Source organism: Rhineura floridana, chromosome 16 (assembly GCF_030035675.1).
Source record: "Rhineura floridana isolate rRhiFlo1 chromosome 16, rRhiFlo1.hap2, whole genome shotgun sequence".
In the NCBI taxonomy this organism is placed as follows: domain Eukaryota; kingdom Metazoa; phylum Chordata; class Lepidosauria; order Squamata; family Rhineuridae; genus Rhineura; species Rhineura floridana.
Genome location: NC_084495.1, coordinates 21,194,058 through 21,214,168, shown reverse-complemented (window position 1 = coordinate 21,214,168; position 20,111 = coordinate 21,194,058). Strand labels below are relative to the sequence as shown.

Here is a 20,111-nt window from a genome sequence, read left to right as displayed (position 1 = left end):
CAGATTGACCAAGAGATGAAGCGAATCCTCATCCAGTAACTACAGCTGTTAGGAGGCAATGGTGGAGGCAAAGGGTGCCTCAGTCAGCACCATCCAAGCACATGGCTGCTGATTGGCTTGTCTCTGTGGGCATCACCAGGGACTACTAGACGGTCAGTAGCCATACAGATTCAAGTTGCTGACTGTAGCATCCTTCCAATTGCCTGTCCTTGACTGGCTGCAGCACCAGCCAGTGCGTTAATCAAGGGCAAATCTACCCATTACATTGTGTGTGTGTGTGTGTGTTTTAAAAAAGCACACTTAGATTGGCCGCTTATTTTGAAGAAAAGGCAACCATGGAGCCCCAGTCCAGATGGTTTATTGCCAATGGCATCTTTGAGGACAAATATCACCTAGGAGAGCAATATTCAGCTAGAAGCTGGTGCAGATCCAGATCAGGAGCGCGTTCCATATTGGGACCCCACAGCTACTTTTTCTTCAAATGAAAGCTGCTAGTTTGAGCACACTTCGGGGTGTAGCTAGTAACTAGAGGTCAAAGCTAAGGGGAAAGCTGCACAATGCATCAGTCTTGCTGGAGCCGAGTAGGCCTGGGTTCAGCCAGTGCCTGGATGGTAGCCACCTGGGAACCCCTACAGGAACCTAGTAAGCTGCCTTGTATGGAGTTGGATGGTTTGTGCATCTAGCTCACTATTGTCTACACCAGGTGTGGAGAACCTTCTCGCTCTCCCAGTGTTGCTGAACTACAACTCCCATCAGCAACTACATTTTCCAGCAAAGATGGTCAATGGCCGGGGATGATGGAAGTTGTACTTCGGCAAAATCTGGAGGGCCAAATCACGGACTAGCAGTTTGGCTCTCTAGGGAATCTGGGAACCTTATTCACACAAAGTATGTGCTCTACCAGTGAACTACAGCCCTTCCCCTTCTGTTCTTTGTGAATGCCAAACCTAAACCTCTCTCTTTCTAGTTGTTTGAATCTGGGCAGGTATGACTACGGCACTTCCAGATAGGTGACAGCTTCTTCAAATGCATGCAGATCAGGCATGAAGTCTTTCCCAGCCCTACCTGGAGATGCCAAAGACTGAACCTAGGAACCTTTTTCCTGAAAGACGGATGCTCTGCTACTAAGTGATGGCCTCCCCTCACCTTGAGCACTATCGAAGAAAGGGAAGAAATAAATGAATAAAAAGCTTTACCAGATGCCACTGCCAATGTTCTTCCACTGCACAAAAGAATACACCCTCAAATCCATGCAGTGCTAAGGCAAGCACCCACCTTCATGTTTTAATGCCAACACACTCTCTTCATCCCTAAGATTAACAATGTCCCAGCTCCAAACATTCAAGGAGCAGCATGCCACCCCCACCCACCCACCCACCCACCCACCCACACACACACACACACACACACACACACACACACACACACACACACACTGAATCTATTGTGAACACACCTGTGCATGGTAATATTTATGCAAATCTGCTAGATTTGCAGTCACGAGAGTAGAAGTTGACTGTCAGATGGCCAGGGCAGCAGGGATCACCACCTGGATTCCCCTCGGAAAGCTGGTGGGTCCTGCAGACCTGCAGCAGATTTTCATTTCTTTTTCACACCTAAATATAATTTACATAATATTTGCATGGAATACATTAAAGCATTTTGCACCTTCTGTGTGCAATATTAGGTGAGAGACTGCAGAGGCAACAGTTCTTATTAGAAAGCTTTTTGAGATCCATCAGCAGCCTCAGTTTACAGGTGCTTCCACTCCACGATGAAATGCTTGCTCACACATAAAACTGGCATGGGGAATTCATTCTGGAAGCCATTCATGGCATACTGGAAACATGAAAAGAACCTTCCCTCTCATCAGCCAAGTCTCCTTGTACTGCAGCCTCTGAATGGTCAGAAATCATGCCATTGTTCTGTTTTAACTATTAGACATAATAAAACATCTTAATAGAACTACCAGTAAAAAGAGAGAGAGAAATTACATCTTAGAATAACAGAGTTGGAAATGACCTCAGAGGTCATCTGTCCAACCTCCTGCTGCTGCATCCCCATTTGAATAGGTATTTTTAGTCTATGGCTTTCTGGCATTCTGAGCTTCTGAAGCACCAACTGTTTAAATTTGAAAATATGTTTCATTGCATTTATATCTCATCTTTCCTCCAAGAAGCTCAAGACAGCCTAAATGGTTCTTACCTGACCTCCCCGTTTTACCCTCACAACAAACCTGTGAGGTAGATTATAGGCTGAGAGATGGTAACTGGACCAAAGTCCCTCAGTGGGCTTTATGGCCAAGTAGAGATTTGAACCTGACTCTCTCCAGCCCTGGTCTAACACTTTAATGATTGCACCATATTGGCTTTCTGTATAATGGGTCTGTATAAATGTAAATGTACTGCCTTCAAGTCGATTCCGACTTATGGCGACCCTATGAATAGGGTTTTCATGAGGCTGAGAGGCAGTGACTGGCCCAAGGTCACCCAGTGAGCTTCATGGCTATGTGGGGATTCGAACCCTGGTCTCCCAGGTCATAGTCCAACACCTTAACCACTACACGTATACTGACTCACAAAAGAATGTAGCTCAGCTGCCAGAAGAACAAGATACCTGAAACTGAGAATGGAGCATCTCAGAAGTTTCCCCAAAGCATGCAGGGTTTCACAGAATAACCTCAACTGGGATCCAAAACACTAATTGAGGCTAGAGATGGACAGATAAGTCTATTTCCAATCCATGTCAATTTCATGTGTTCATTCATGTCAGTTCCATTCTGTTTCCACATTGATCACTGACATTGATCACTGACTGCCCCACCAACTGTAATTTGCCCCCAGCTGCCTGACTTCCTTGTTTACTTCCAGGGGGTGCAACTGGCTGTGAGCCGTCTCCTCCTTAGTTTCAGTGTTGCCATTACAGAACTCAGTATGGAGGAGGATGGGGACAAAACTAGCAATAGTTGGCTCTGCCTGTCATTGGCTCTGCCTCCATCTATTGTTGGCCTCTCTGCCTCCTGCCCTACTATTTTTCAACATGCACTAGTGTCCGCTGGGTGTGACATAGGTCAATTTGCTTAAAAATACAAACCAAATAAGATTTGCCTCCATTCCTACTTGTGGCCAAACCAAAGGCTTGAGTATGCCCAGGGAGGTTTTTTTGGGGGTGGGGGTCCCCTTCCCCTTTGAACTGAAGACCACACACAGATACCCTAAGCCACATTGTAATTGGCTTTTGAAAATCCTACTTGGCTATTTGCCATACAACACTGGGAGGAATGGCTCTTCGAGAAAGTCCAAAGTCCTTCTGGGCTGGTGGAATTAATCTGCATGGTTCTTTGGGTTTTGGCCCTCCAAAGTTCAAGACGGTCATGCAACATACCAGCCTTCCCCAACCTGGTACCCTCTATATGTTGTTACTCTCATCAGCCCCAAGCAGCATGGGCAATAGTCAAGGATGATGGGAGTTGTAGTCCAAAACATCTGAAGGGCAACAAATTGGGAATGACTGGCATAAATTATGCTTTCATTGACATAAATGCATTGCATTTCCATTATTCAGCTGTGAATACTCAGGGAGGTATCAACAGACTTGGGGAACTGAAAGGCTTACAGAAATATAAAATACAGCCAGCTCACAGTCAGGATATCTGGGTCAGTAGGATGCAGTCTGCAGTCAGTCAGATCTGTGGCCCTTTTTGGAAACTCATCCCGGGATCCCACCAAAATCCTTCCTTTTTTAACTTTGAATTTCTGCATCACCTTACTACAAACTCCCTAGGCAGTTTACAAAACCCAAAGATAATACCAGAAGCACTCATCAACAGAACACTAAAAGTCATTAAAGCACCCAATCAACCCCATAATCTGAAGAAGGGCCAGCACCGGAGGTTGGCAACATTGGGCCCCTGCTAAGGCTCACGCCTCCAGAAGCCAACCCCTGAAACTGCTGTTCTTCCTCCTTGCTGTTGCTACCCATTTATCTGCCCTCTTTGAGTCAGCAACAAGTAATAAAAGCAAGGAGCTCCCCTCGGGGTGGGGTAGGAAATGTTGTGCAAATTAAACCGGGAGGAAAAGCCCAAGAGGCTACAGTGACAGTGGCAAGAAGGGGACCCCACTCAGGGAAAGGACTCCACTCTGAGCACCTCGTGCCCAAAATCGTGCACCAGCATGGACCTCAAGGTATGATGACACAGACACTATCTTCCACACTCTTCGTTCCCAACTTTTCTTTTTCAATGTCTGTTTCTTCCTTTCTTATAGGAGAATAATAAATGCTAAGCTCTTTCAGAAACAGTCTAGGTCTGAAAAGAATTTAAACTCTATAAATGTTTAATTTTTTCATCTCTGCCCATAAGAAGGTCATCCAGAAAATACATTATTGCAGGAGATCTCGCCGCTCACCCATTAAGCATGGCTAGTGGTGGGAAATTGGACAGTGACCGCCACGGACTCCCATTTAGAAAGTTTTACAGGGTTAACTGAAGTCACTTCAACAAATATGCAAAGAACTGAGACTTCAGGCATCTTTCTTCCCACTGTTCGAGTGGAGAATATTTTGCAATTTGGATGGTGGGAAAAAGAAGCCTTTTGTTCCTTCCTTGCTAGGCGGAGCTCCCCTATTTCTCAGATGGGGGCTCAAAGAAATTAACAGAAAAGCTGAGATTTCTTCATCACAAACAGAAACTTAACAACCTACGAACAGCCTTGCTGGATCTGACCTAAAGCCTAGTCCAGCATCCTCTTCTCATGGTGCTTTATGATGATGATGATGATGATGATTTTGTACGTCGCCCAGAGTGGCTGGATAGCCAGCCAGATGGGCGACTAAGAAATTCAATAAATACATAAATAAATAAATAAATTATTATTATTATTATTATTATTGATTAATCCACCTCCTTCCACACATGTCTCAAAGTGATGTACAAAACACAATAAAAACAACTTTTTAAAAACAGTTAAAAACAACACAGAAAACAACAGCAGATGAATTTCAACGCAATATGAAGTAGATCTGCATGGCAGAGACCTATTTAAGAATCTGGGAAAGCTTATCAGAACAAAAATGTCTTCAGTTGTTTCTAGAAAGTGCACATTGAAGGCACCTATTGTATCTCAACAAGAATGAACAGGGGCAGCCACTCTAAAAGCCCTGCTCCGAGTTACTGTGGAGTAGGCTTTGCTATCCTTGGAACCTGAAGCAGAAGCTCTCCCGTGGACCTCAGTGACCTACTGGATATCTCAGAGCTTGGGAAAGTTACTTTTTTGGACTATGACTCCCATCAGCCGACTCCAGTAGCCATGCTGGCTGGGGCTGATGGGAGTTGTAGTTTTAAAAAGTAACTTTTCCAAGCTCTGGGATATCTATCGTATAGCAGTGGAGACTGGTCGATTAGGGCAAAGGAGGCACTGCCCCACCTGGCCCTCAGCCAGCCCTCACCTGTCTGTTTTCTTACTTACAACAAGTCTAAGGAGGAGTACCGCCTGTCAGTTTCCTCTTCCTTAGTCTCAGTGTTGCCTTTGTAAAACTCAGCTGAGTGGAGGATGGAGACAAAGCTAGAATGAGTTGGCTCTGCCTGTCATTGGCTCTGGCTCCCCTACTGATAGTCTCTCTGCCTTCTGCCCTACCGGTCCCAATGGGCAGCGGCCACCACTGAAATAGACGTGCCTTGCATTGCACTGAATGGAAGGGGCGAGGTCCTGGGGATGCCAAAGTTTGGCTTGCCTCTTCCCCAAGCCACTCGTTGCCCTGGTACTTCCTTCCCCCAACATCTCCATGCTTCACAATGAAGAGTATATTCCGCAACAGTGCACACAACTCCAGTTATCATGAGGTGTAAAAAAACAACTACAACACACACTCTTAAAATGGACCACTGCTTTTGCCATTTAATCTTGAATCAATCAAAGAGTAGGTCTTTGAGCCTTGTGGTTAATCTTTTAACAACAACGCCCTCCTGAGAAATTCAAAATGGTTCTCCTATGCGATGGAGATTATTCTTGTGGTTTGAAAGCTCTTCATGACAGTTTTATGTAAAGGCAGGAGAACAAAAAGAAGTGCTATGCACACAGGCAGCAAAGGCAAACTCACTGGGAGTGTTACTAAATGCTAGCTCTACTCAGAGTAGACTCATTGAAGTTAATGGATATGACTTTTTAATATACATGTTTGTTAAATTCACATCCCACCTTTCCTCCAAGAAGCTCAAGGTGGCACACAAGATTCTCCTCCCTCTCCATTTTAGGTTCATTAATTTCAATGGATATACTCTGAGTAGGACTAGTGTTGAATACAACCCATGGTTAATACGTACCTTTTAAAAATATTTCTTGAAGTAAGTTAAGAGGAATCAGGTGCTAATCTAAGGTATAACTTTCTTTTTCATACCCACAGTGACACCCTTGTTTCCCTTCTTCTGACATAATGGGTTTTCTTCACATTTAAAATTTTCCAAAATAAAATGAGAGACCTCCATATTGTGGGGGCAAACCCATCTTTTTGCTGATTCCTATTCTGTGCTGTTGAACAGTTTCTAATGAAATGATGCAAATCTAAAACAATCATTGTTTTGGAAAAATAGGATTTTCCTCCCATTTCCCATTTGTTCAATTTGTTAACTCTGTGGAGTTAAGAAAAAAAGTGAAGGACGTTAAGTGGTCTGAAATGAAAGGAGATGGAATCCCCCACCTCACCCTCGCTCTCAAAAAGCATGTGCTCTACCCACAACAGTTCTGTGGGGATGGAGGTTTGAATGAGTAGGTGTAGCTGTCGTATATATCATGGTGTTTGGGTTACAGATTGACTGTGGATCAAAATTGTTAACGTATGCCCAGAACAGATGAAAAGCAGGAGGTTGCTATGCACACAATCCAAGTCACACAAGTTACTAGACAAAACTGAAAACAGTATTTTTGCACTTCTCATTCAATGTGAATTCTATTTCATAACTGGCATCTGCAACAAAATGCTCCTGATTCAGTGTTCCAGTCAGCCAACCACACCTTCTATTCCACTCCCATTCTATCTCTCCCTAGTTTTCTGTCCCCCCTGACACTCAGCATTCTGTGGTCACTGCGCATGCTCACTCCTCATTAGAGTGTTTTTGTGGGGCGCCCCCTTAGATTTCTTTTCTTTATTTTTTTTTGTACTTCTGCAAACCTTCAAGCATGCTAATACTTCCCTTTTGTTTCTCGCTAACCTGGTTACATAGCCATCATAATTTAGCCGCTGCACTTGTGATTAGTATATGTTGAGATGGGAAATTCTGACCCAGGAGCCAAAAGCGGCTCTCCAGGATGCTCCATGCAGCCCTTGGGACCCTCCTAGGCCACACTCCTTCCTAAGCCACACCCCCTCTCCACAGGCTACACCCCTCACTGGTCCTGACTGAAACCAAAGTGCTTTTGCCCGTCTGAAATGTACCCTTGAACTGTGTTAATGTCTCATGCTTGTCTGAACAGAGGATGAAGCGGGGGAGTGTGTGTGTGTACGCACACGTGAGCTAGGGATGGGATCCGTTGGCCACTGCTGGTTTGAAAGCATTCCATCGACCTAACAGGATGGTATCGATTCGAGTTTGGTTTTTGTCCCCAAGCTGCTGCTTTTACTGACCAGTTCCTCCCTTTAGAAAAAAAACACTGATATTAATATCAATGTGTTGAAAGGAAATATTGATATTTTAATGAAATATTTATATTTTTAAAGGAAATGTCAATAAATTAACAGAAATATCAATAAAAAATCAATATGCGTAAAAATATTTTAGATGCAGATTGTTTTTTTTAAAATCACTTTCCGAAAAGAGGTGCAGAAAATCACTACGGTATATAAAAATCTGATCTGCAGCGATAGCGAATAAGCAAATTAATGGAAAATTTGGTACAAAATCCGAATTAGGTGGAATTCTAGCACATCCCTAGTGTGTGTGTGTGCATGCATGCGCATATGCACAAAACACAATACAATTTGCATACTTTCCTAAAACACATATTTACAAACCACTTCCTCATCCAGCAACATCTAAAGTTGCAACAGCCAAGGGAGGAAACCAGATTCAGAAAAGGTCCTCAGCTGAGTTGTACAACGCCTCTGCAGCAGCCAAAATTGATCACTGGGGACTTTCCGTTTCAAAAAGAACATTTTGCAACAGGTCAAACCAACACCATGTATCAAGCCAGCATGAAAAAGAGTTTCAAAACATCATTTCAGGATGAGAAACAGATGCTTCACACTTCTAAAGCATCTCGTTTTATGAATGAATGTGAATTTCCAGTCTGTGACTGTCTCTTGCTCATACAGAAACGGTCCATAAGAACTTCCTGGCCATCAGTTGCCTGAGGCTCACCAAGGGAAAGGATGGAGATGCCCCAAAGGGCAAATAAAATGCAGGCAAGCAGAGACTCATGCCAGAAAAAGGCTTCAGTACCAGCAATCACCCCTGGGATATATAATGTAAAAAATAAAGAGGGGAGTGCCTCTGAGCATGTGCTGAGTGCAGCTCACTCACTCCTTGGATGAGATGGTAAGGCCTCCAGAGCAAACAGGACCCTCTTTTTTTTAGAAATGAAGGACTCCTGGCAGCGAGGGTGGCCACGTGTTCTAGTCTGTAGAGCACAGTCCTCTATTTGACAGGTTATCCAGTTAAAAAATAAGGGACAGCAGAAAGGGGGCTTGAAGTTGCCCATCAATAATCAGGACCTAGACTGCAGATTGAGTAGGAGCACAAGTCCCCGTGGCAATGTAGAGCTGCAAATCAGCATATGCAAATTTCATGCAATTCTTTTGCCCCCTCCCTTTTTCCAATTTTTTGACAGTCAGGAAGATCTGCATCTCCCACCCTGACCTCATATGGATGTCACCATTGTCATATATATTAAAAGGCAAGGAGCTTTTTAAAAGACATCACTCACTTTGCCCATAAATGTTTGTAAGTAAGCACAAATGTTTCCTGGAACAATTCCAGATTTCCTGGAACAGCAAGTTCATAAGCCATAGATGATTGCCCAACAATTTTACTGCACAACATTTTTCTTAAGCGACAGGGTCCAAGCACCAGGGCAGAATTTGCAGGCAAATATTGGATTGGTTAGCTCAAAGAATTATTGTAATATTCAGCAGTCATCTTTTTCCACATCCCTTTCTCCTCTTGGTCTTGGCTTACTCATTGTCTTGGCTTCTTCTAGGACAGCTTTCAAATCTCCTAGGCTGTCACCCTATTCCCCCAGGCATTCTTGCCAATAGCCCTTCCTGTCTATAAGGCTTGGCACAAGCCTTTTCCACAGACCTTTCACTTCCTTCACAAGTATGGCACTGGTTTTGTCAACATTCACTGGCAGACACCTTCTTCTATAGCAGTCAGAATGTTCCCAAACATTCCATAACAGCACTGTCAACGGACTCAGGGCAAAGGAAAGACATAAGAGGCCGCACGTGACAGTTTGTAATTTGTTTTGAGTCAGTGCGCACTACAAAAATAACCACAAGCAGCATTTGGAGAATTGACACAACTTACCTTGTTCGGGCACCTGAGACCCCATGGAGGTGACGCTGGTATTCAAAATGTCATTAACAGCAGTGTCACAGTACAGGCCACGTTGGACATCATGCTCGCTGTCTGTCTGGTCACTCTCTTCGTGCCCGCTGTCCTTCAGGCTGTTCCCCTCCAAATCTTTGAATGTTGAACTGCTGGATGGAAGAAAGAAGGTGATTTACTCTGCAGAGCCACATCTGAGAAGACCAAGTCCTTCCATGGCCCGGAGGGTGTCATAAGCCTCAGGCAGAATCTGCAATGTTCCCACTGTCCCACAGGGAGAAAGGAAAGCTACTAGAGGCTGTCACAAGGGGCTATTTCCAGTACAAGAGAGCAGCCACTCCACCCCATTGATCTTGGCACTCAGCATTCAGCAAGGAAGGCAGAACTGGAGGCAGCCCCAAGGTGCGCAGAAAATTAGAGGAGATTCTTGCTCACAGCCTCCTGCAAGCATAAGCAGCATTATTGCTTTGGGAACAGAGCGAGGACAAGAAGAGAGCTTGAGCCAAAGCTACACCAGGGACAACACTTGTAGCGGGAAGGAAAGGCACAGAAGCATCTTCTCTGCGAGAGGAGAGTAATCTGAAGAGACAAGGTACAACAGCAATCCAGCTTATTCAGCTCGGTGCAAGACGTACCACTCTGTACTCCTGCAATGGCACAGAAATAGAGGTCTCCTGTGACTGCGGGCAATGTGCAGCTGACCATTACTAGGTTTGCTTAAGGAGAATTCCCGGGCTAGATTACTAAATGTACAAGGAAACACCTAACAGGACAAGGCAGCTGAGAGAGAGGAACCCACAGAACGGATGCAATATTTAAGTACACACATCCTCATAAGGCTATCTTCCGCGACAGGCAACTTGCAGGGAACATGGCATTACAGGAGCCTGCCGTGGGCTTTGCACCAGCAGCCTGAGAAATGCCACACAAGAATTCTGCCTGAGCACTGAGAAAGGAGCCAGTCAGGCAGTAAACACATCTGGGTCAGGCTTGTAAGACAGCTGCTATGCGATTACTGGTTTCAGATCAGTTTTGCCTTGTACCCCCCCAACCCCCATCTTTTCTTTGCCCTAACCTCAACTGCAGGGGAGCCCATGTTTGACACCATATGAGGCCCAGTCAAGCAATCTGCGGAGACTTGCCTGCTCTTCCCTCTCTCTCCCATCACCATTGCATCCAGCACTAGTCTCTGTTATTAATGGTGGCTGTCAGGTCTCCAGTCCCTGCTGCTATAAGAATACAAGAACAGCCACAGCTCAGTGGCAGAGCACATGCTTTGCATGCAGAAGGTCCCAAGTTCAATTCCCAGCATCTCCCAAGCAGGGCTGAGAAAGACCCGTTTGAAACTCCTTGCATTCCCTCTTCCAGTCAATGCAAACGATACTGAGCTAGATGGACCAATGGTTTGACTTGGTATAAGGCAGCTTCATATGTCCACATAAGAACAGCCCTGCTGGTTCAGACCAAAGGCATATCCAGTCCAGCATTCTATGCGCACAATAGCCAACCAGATGCTTATGGGAAGCCCAGAAGCAGGACCCGAGTCCTGCAACAGCCCACTCCCGCTCATGTTTTCCAGCAACTGGTATTCAAAGCCATTCACTACCTGGTGAGGATGGACCTTTCACTGCCGCAAACCCTCTGCGGGGTTGAAGGGCCCATTAAGATGGTCCGCCCCAGGCGCCTGATGGAGCCAGATGGATTCTTGAATGCGCTTGGGGATACTCTTGTTGGGTTGTGTGCGTTGTTGTGTGAAACAGCATACATTACGTTGGAGTTAAGTTGAGCAAGAAAACTTCTTCAGAGCATGTTAAGAGTCTTTATTGCAAGACATTACGGCCAGAGGCTTAAGAGTAAATACATGTAGAGATTCTTCTCACCCCCCTTCTGGTACATCTCTCTCCATAGATAAAACACAAAAGCACAGCCTCTCAGCTCAGAGGCATAATTCAGAAGAGCAACAACTCACACAGACTCTGTTACAACTTTCCCAGCTGTTATCAGATGGCTACCATAGCAACGGCCCTGGCCGACCGTTCCCAGATAGGACATAGACATAACTCCCCCTTAACCACAGTTACGTCTTCACACTTGCAGGCTTCATGGAAAACTACTAGAGACAGTAATGCCTACTGGTCACCGGCCCAACAACTCTGGAGCAAGCAAACAGCCACTTGGCTGAGGCCTTGGTGGAGGGCTTCCTCTATTGCATCTGCAGAGTGCTGTCCCAGGAGACTGTTCCAAGTGGTCCAGAGCCTGGTCGGTCCAGTTGCTCCGGTACTGCAGGAACATGATAAGGTCTCCTGTGACGAGTTTGCTAAACACTTTGCAGATAAAATTGATTGTATTAAAAGCGATATTCCGTACACTGTGGACACAGGGAGTGAGCCAGAGGTGATCAGTGTTGCTTCGATAGCGTGGGATCGGTTTCAGCCTCTTCCTTCTGAGGAAGTGGACAAGGTGCTTTCAACATTAAAGCCGACCACCTGCCTACTTGATCCTTGCCCTTCGTGGCTCATTATGAGCTGCAAAGATAGACTGGGAGAAAGAATCAAGCTGATGGTAAATGCATCGCTTGAAGAGAGAGTAATGCCATCAGTGCTCAAGGAGGCGATAATAAAACCAATCTTAAAAAAGCCCTCCTTGAACCCCCAAGATCTGAACAACTTTCGCCCAGTCTCAAATGTGCCATTCTTAAGCAAGGCAGTTGAGCGGGTGGTGGCTAAACAGCTGCAAGCACACTTGGAAGAAACGGATTATCTAGATCCATTTCAATTGGGCTTCAGACCGGGACATGGGACAGAAACAGCCTTGGTCGCCTTGGTAGATGATATGAGAAGGGCGTGGGATAGAGGCGAATGCACCTTCCTTGTCCTTCTCGATCTCTCAACAGCTTTCGATACCATTGACCATGGTATCCTCTTGGACCGCCTGCAGAGGTTAGGTATTGGGGGCACTGTATTGCAGTGGTTCAATTCCTTCCTCTCCGGAAGGTACCAAAGAGTAGCACTGGAGGAGGAGGTTTCAGATCCCTGGCCCCTCACTTGTGGGGTACCACAGGGATCTATCCTTTCTCCAATGCTTTTTAACATCTATATAAAGCCGCTGGGAGCAATCATCAGGAAATTTGGGCTGCAGTGTCATCAGTATGCGGATGACATGCAGCTCTATCTCTCATTTAAATCTTCACCAAGGTTGGCTGTGGAAACCCTGTCCAAATGTCTGGAGTCGGTGAGTGGCTGGATGGGAAGGAATAGGCTGAAGCTGAACCCTAACAAAACCGAGGTGCTGTTTGTGGGAGACAATGGAAGGCTGGGAGATATAGACCTGGTGCCTAACGGGGTACGACTGCCCCTGAAAGACCAGGTTCGTAGCCTGGGGGTCGTTCTTGACTCCCAGCTGTCCATGGAGGCTCAAGTTTCGGCTGTGAGCCGGGCAGCTCTGTATCAACTCCATCTGATACGGAGGCTACGCCCCTACCTTCCCAATCATCTGCTCCCACCGGTGGTACATGCCCTGATCACCACTCGCTTAGACTACTGTAATGCGCTCTACGTGGGGTTACCCTTGAAAACGGTTCGGAAGTTACAGCTGGTACAAAATGCAGCGGCATGTCTGATTACAGGCAGCCGCCGTAGAGATCACATCACTCCTGTGTTGAAGGAGTTGCATTGGTTACCGGTTGTGTACCGAGCCCAATTCAAGGTGTTGGTCTTAACCTTTAAAACCCTATACGGTTGTGGCCCAGCTTATCTGAAGGAGCACCTCCAGCATCGACAGGGATGCCGCTCAACAAGATCAGCCTCAGAAGACCTTCTCTGGATCCCACCAGTCAAAACAGCTAGACTGGTGAGGACTCGAGAGAGGGCCTTCTCAATTGTGGCCCCCACCCTATGGAATTCTCTCCCAAATGATCTACGCCATGCCCCGTCTATAATGAGCTTCCGCCGGACCCTGAAGACTTGGTTTTTTAAGCAGGCTTTTGGAATGGGCTAGTTTTACTGTGTTCTTAAACTTTTAACTGTTTTATATACTGTTTTAACGTGTACGTCGCCCAGAGTGGCTGGCCAACCAGCCAGATGGGCGACTAACAAATCTCATAATAAATAAAATAAATAAAATGCTGCCTCTGATACTGGATGTCTCACTGTGATGTTGAGCATGCACACATGCACACCAATGCACAGTGCCATTATGAAATATGGCAGCCATTGTGGATGCTCTAGAAGCCATCACAAGCAGCTCTGTAGGTATGTAGGGTGATAGCTCCATAGGTAGCAAGCTGGTGGGGGGAGGCATGGCCCATCTGACAATTTATTGAGGAATGAGGGGGACCTGAAACAAAATGTTGCAGCGTGTAGTGTTCCTGTTCAACATCCCAGCCAGCCAGCCCCTTCGCCACTGAGAATTACAGTCCTCTGTGGGCTATTCAGAGCTTGGAAAAGTTACTTTTTTTGAACTACAACTCCCATCAGCCCAATCCAGTGGCCATGCTGGCTGGGGCTGATGGGAGTTCTAGTTTTAAAAAAGTAACATTTCCAAGCTCTGGGGCTATTTGGGTTTCTTTCTCACACTTAGGGGACAACTTTTTTTACTTTTTCAAACTTTGGAGTTCCCTCAGGAGTGCTGACATCTCCCTCTTAGGCATGGGTGGTGCTGATTTTGCCACATCAGGACTGGCACGCAAAGAACGGGTTCACTATTGGTATACTGTAAATAGCAGCTATGATCACTGTGGTTCCCTGCTGATGTTTTGCACTACAGCTTCCATCATCCCTACCCATTGCCCTTGCTGGCTGTGGCTGTAGTCCAAAATACTGTATCTGGAGGGCGCCAGGTTGGAGAAGGCCTGTCGATAGGATACTGCTTCAATGGCAGCATTTCCTTATTAAATCTACTCGTATTAAAAGGCTGGAAAGGGCCAGTAAGTTAATCCAATCGAATACATTGCTCTGACGCTGGATCTTCTCATAAATCATACCTTCCCCCAAACCCACAGATTAACCCTCACAATCCAGACAGTGCAGCACACAGAGGACAAGGAACATTATCACTCCAAGGTGCTACACAGCTCCCAGTGACTCAGGCTTGGCAAAAGCCCAAGGTCTCTTGCTGATCAACCAACGCAGAGAGGAAATTGCTTCCTAACCACAAATACAGCAGACAGGGCCCATCTAGGCAGTTCCAATAAGACAGGATATGCTCTTCTAGCACTTCCAAGCCCTGCAGCACGAGTCTCGTAGGATGCTTCAGTCTGTGCTAGTTTCTTAAAGGCAGGGATGAGGAATCTGCCGCCCTCGGGGTGTTGTTGGACTCTGATTCCCATCCTCCCTAGCCACCACAGTCAAGGGTCAGGGCTCATAGGAACTGCAGCCCAGCACCACCTGCACAGCCACAAGTTCCCCAGCACTGCCTTAAGGATAAATGCACGGTCTGTTGCACAGTCAAACAGAAAGCTGCCAAATGCACATGAGTCGGAGGGGGGCTAACATATGCACCCCACTGCTTGCATTAAGCACCTCACTCAATCGAGGTCAAGAAAATGGAAGGTTTTCGCTATCAGTTTAGATCACAGAATCATGGAGTTGGAAGGGACCTCAAAGGTCATCTAGCCCAACCCCCTGCTGATGCAGGAAATCCCAGATAGGCAGCCATACAGCCTTTAGCTTAAAAGACTGTAAAAAAAAGGAGAATTTGCCACCTTCTGAGGCAGCCCTTTCCACTGTTGAACACATCAGATTGTCGAGGTTCTCCTTCATGTTCAGCAGTAATCCCCTTTCTCTGCTTTGAACGAGAAAACCACCTGAGAATGACTTCGATATTCATTTTCTTCCAGCCAACATCCAACTAAAACTCTAGAACTTTGCCTAAGTCCTAACACAGACAGAGGAAAGCTGTCGGGCCCTCCAGATTGTTGTTGGCCTCCAACACCCATCAGCCTCAACCAACATGGCTAACGGTCAGGGATGATGGGAGCTGCAGTTCAACAAGCATCTGGACAGCCACAAGCTCCCCAACCTTGCTCCAACATTGAAGGCCTTTTGGAATGGCATCACCTTCCAGTGCTGCAAATCACCAAGATACTTTAATGCTTCCTGGAGGTCTGATCATCAGCCATGAAAGCGGCAGCAATCGTTATGCTGAAACCAGCTGTGTACACGTCTGGATGCCTCACCTCAAAAAGGATATTGTAGAGTCGGAAAAGGTTCAGAAAAAGCCCACCAGGATGGTCAAGGGGATGGAGCGACTCCCCTATGAAGAAATGTTGCAGCATTTGGAGCTTTTCAGTTTAGAGGAGAGTCAGAGGCAACATGACAGAAGTGTGTAACATTATGCATGGCATGGAGAAAGTGGTTGGAGAAAAGCGTTTCTCCCTCTCTAATAACACTAGAACTCATGGACATCCAACGAAGCTGAAAGTTGGAAGATTCAGGACAGACAAAAAAAAACTACTTCTTTTTGTGCAGAGTGAAATTATGGAATTTGCTCCCACAAGAGACAGGGATGGCCAGTAACTTGAATGGCTTTAAAAGAGGATAAGACACATTCATGGAGGACAAGGCTATCAATGGCTGCTAGCCATGATGGCCGTGCTCTGCCTCCATAGTCAGATGAGGCATGCTTCTGAAATCCAGCAGCCGGTAGCTGCAGGAGGGGAGAGTGTTCTTGCACTCAGGTCCTGCATGTGGGCTCCCCATGGGCACCTGGCTGGCCACTGTGAGAATAGGGATGCTGGACTAGATGGGCCATTGGCCTGATCCAGCAGGCTCTTCTTACATCTTATGTTCAGCTAAGCAGCAGCAGCCTGTAAACAACTAGCCCTTTTCTGCAAGGTGATTGAGGGAGAAGGAGAATTTCCAGCCTTGCTAGAAAGAGATAGCAAGGGGTAGTAAATGCAGTGGTTGCCTCAGCCCACCAATCATGCAAGTCCATGGTTGCTGACTAGCTAGCTGATTGCTAATTGACTCCTTATGGGGCCAGCGAACCAGTCAGCAATCATGCGCTTGCATGATCACAGTGCAGAAGCTGCTAGCAATGCTTCATGACAAAATGTTCTTTGCTGCCCACCACAACTGGGCCATGGAAATGTACAGAGCTTTGGGGAGTGTAAACTGGCTGCAAAAAAGGCAAATGCTATATTAAGCTGCATTAACAGAAGTATAGTTTCCAAATCACATGAAGGACTAGTTCCCCCCTATTTGGCACTGGTTAGGCCTCATCTTGAGTACTGCGTCCAGTTCTGGACACCACACTTTAAGAAGAATGCAGATGAACTGGAACAAGGTCAGAGGAGGGCAACAAGGATGATCAGGGGACTGGAAACAAAGCCCAATGTGGAGAGACTGAAAGAACTGGGTGTGTTCAGCCTGGAGAAGAGAAGACTGAGCGGAGATATGATAGCACTCTTCAAGTACTTAAAAGGTTGCCACACAGAGGACGGCCAGGATCTCTTCTCAGTCATCCCAAAGTGCAGGACACGGAATAACGGGCTCAAGTTATAGGAAGCCAGATTTTTGAATAAATAAATACTAATAATCAGGAATAATAAATAATCAGGGGAAAATTCCAAACTGTTAGAGCAGTACAACAATGGAAGCAATGAGCTAGGGAGGTGGTGGGCTCTCCAACACTGGAGGCATTCAAGAGGCGGCTGGACAGCGACCTCTCGGGGAGGTTTTACGCTGGATTCCTGCACTGAGCAGGGGGTTGGACTCAGTGGCCTTATAGCCCCCTCCCAACTCTACTGTTCTATGATTCTATGAATGATGCATGTGCGTCTGTTCGCAAAGCCCTTTTCTGGTCTCCATGGAAACCAAGTGGACCAACGGCCATGGGATGTCCTGCTGAACCAAACACAGCATGCAGGGAAAGGAGGGAGAAAAGCCCAGGCAGACATGCAAAAACTGGAACACCTTCAAACGTGGCCTTTTAAAATAAAGGCATTCCTTTAAATCTAGGATTTAGCCAGCATGCACAGATGGCAGAAGGCTAGGCAGAAATCAATTCGGAAAGACCAAGCAGATTAATTAAAAAGTAAGGATTTTGAGTTTCGCACCTCAAAGTTAAGGCAGCAATCGCCCTTCTCCAAACAGCGACGTTTTGTGGGATTAAAAACACACTGGAGGATTAATCGTTGACATTTCAGTTCCCTGATGAATACATCATGTTCGTGACATTCATTAGGGCAAATCAGCAGCAATGCCCCTCAGATGCAAGGTTTTTTTTCATTTCTCTTTACCTGGGTTTTTATCCCTCAACATCCAGAGAATGCTCTTTGCACATTAAATACATTGAACTGTCTTTTATTTCTTTATGATTGCATTTATGTCCCACTTTTCCTCCCAAGATCTCAAGGTGGCCTATGCGGCTCTCCCCCTTTCCATTTTATCCTCACAACAACCCTGTGAGGTAGGTTAGGTCAAGAGGTGGTGACTGGCCCAAGGCCACCTAGTGAACTTCATGGCTGAGTGGGGATTTGAACCCTGGTCTCCCAAGTCATAGTCCAACACTCTAACACCACACCATACCAGGTCCCTTATACCGAATCAGACCATTGGACCATCCAGCCGAAAGCTCATTCCTCTGACTGGCAATGGCTCTCCAGAGGCAGAAGTCGTCCCCATCTCTGCTATCCACTGTCTTCATAATTGGAGGCACTGGGGATTGAACCCGGCATCTGCATGCAGAACACGTGAAGCCATCTTACTCTGAGCAGGACCATCACGGGATCACATAGCCCAGTACTATGATTAGCTGCAGCTCTCCAAGGTTTCAGGTTGAATTCTCTTTCCCAATCCAGCTATCTGCTTCTGACTAGAGCTGTCCAGAATTAAACCTAAGAAATGATGTGTGCAAATCATGTACTCTACCACAAAGTGATGAATCCTCTGCATAGCTGCCTTGCTATTCTTCATCAGGGGCTTGTTTTAATGCTAGATCTTCTGCCCTGCCTTTTATCTGTCCTTTCCAACCAACCACTCCACATGAACATGGCTGCTGATGGTGGGTAAACAAAGAGAGCTGTGAGAATGTGGACAAACTGAGCCCGAGACCCGGACAGGGACATGGGAAACCCCTCTTTGGAAAAAGGGGAAACCACCTGAGGATCACAACAACTTCAGCCTTAGCATCATTCCAGGTAGAGAAGATTCTGGAGAAGAATGACACCCCACAGCTTCTACCATATCCATCACTAACCCACCAGAACAGTCTTATTTCTGGCATCCCCAGATGCCAGTGACTTCATCAGAAATCCCTATGGCTTCTGCTGTTCGGCCTTCTGCAGTGCCATACTGAATGACGGCAACACGCACCTGCCAAGACTCTTTTACCAGCATGGCCAGAGTATGCAGTCCAAGGCCGTAACGCTTGAACAGTTCCCAGGGAGCCAATGAACTACTTATCCAGTCAAGCAAATATATCATGACAGGGTGGAGAAACATTTTTCCCTGGTGGGCCAGATCTCTATCCAACCTACTCCTTGCCCGGCCGCCCAACGTAAATCACCTGAGGTTACAATGACATCAGGTGATGAGTCTTTCTTAAGGTGCATTCCTGGTGTGTCTTCAAAGAGGCTCGTTCCAGGACCAGGCAGCAGTTTGCATTGAAACCGCTGCTAAAACAGAGGGGTGGGGTTCCCTTCCATTTTAGCAGTGGTTTCAATCCTAACTGCTTTCTGCTCCTGGAGCAAGCCACACTCCCACTGCCCATCAAGCTGATGGGTGGGATGGGAGCATGCCTTGCTCCTGCAAGGGAACAACTGGGGGTTCACTTTAAGGTCCTGATTGTTCCCTTAAAGCCACATCGATACCTGCCCCCCACACACACGTCATGTATGATATCAAGTGTGGGGCAGGTGTGCATGGTTTGTCAGGGACAGCCTGGTGGGACAAACTGGAACCCCTGGCAGGCCAAATGTGTCCCACAGCAGAGATTCCCCTCCCCTTTATCAGAGCTCCACCCAAGGATCCCAGATTCCTGTTGTTAGCCCCACATTGAGAGCCTCTGTGTATTCTGTCCATGGTCCTGATGCCTTTCTTACAATTCTGAATTTCTGGCTCTTGAACTCTCTGCTCAGTCTTACTTCCAGGGAATGGCATAGCAGGGAAAAAGAGAGAGAGTTCCATACACCAAATTCCATATATCAAACATCCAGGGACTCTGCATCTTGTATACATTTGCCTTTCTAGTGATCAAGGGCCCATAATCCAAGAGGCCAGCCTACAACACGGGACTCTCTCCTGAGTCACTTTCCCAAAATGTGGAGAGATTTCTCTATAGTTGAAGGTTTCCTCACCAATCCAGCATCTACTATCACGGAACTCTCAGTTTAGCTTCATGGCAGGTGAAGAACACGAGACATGAATAGATGTCTTCTTTGGGGAAGGACAACCTCCCTATTGGATTTCAGAGAACAATATGATACAGGCTGCAATTTTCTCTACCAGCAATTACATGATTGTGGTTAAATCTCATGAACGATGCAGACAAACATCTCCACTTCCATCTCTGAATGGAAGCTGTCCACATGACATGCTCCTAATTACCATACTCCTTATATCTTTTTTCTATA

The 20,111-nt window shown here is 46.3% G+C and overlaps 1 protein-coding gene across 4 annotated transcripts in view; it reads right to left on the bottom strand.

The window, feature by feature from the left end:
• The window catches only part of PCDH19 (protocadherin 19), a 174,111-nt gene that overhangs the window by 73,721 nt on the left and 80,279 nt on the right, over positions 1 to 20,111 (bottom strand). For 3 of the 4 annotated variants that reach the window (XR_009759283.1, XM_061598467.1, XM_061598465.1), the window contains exon 4: positions 9,518 to 9,690. Coding sequence is in view for 3 of the 4 variants with exons in the window: in XM_061598467.1 (XP_061454451.1) it covers positions 9,518 to 9,690 (173 nt within the window). In the remaining variant the exon portion in view is untranslated. The remainder of the gene's footprint in view (positions 1 to 9,517; positions 9,691 to 20,111) is intronic. The other variant, XM_061598466.1, reaches the window with a different exon arrangement.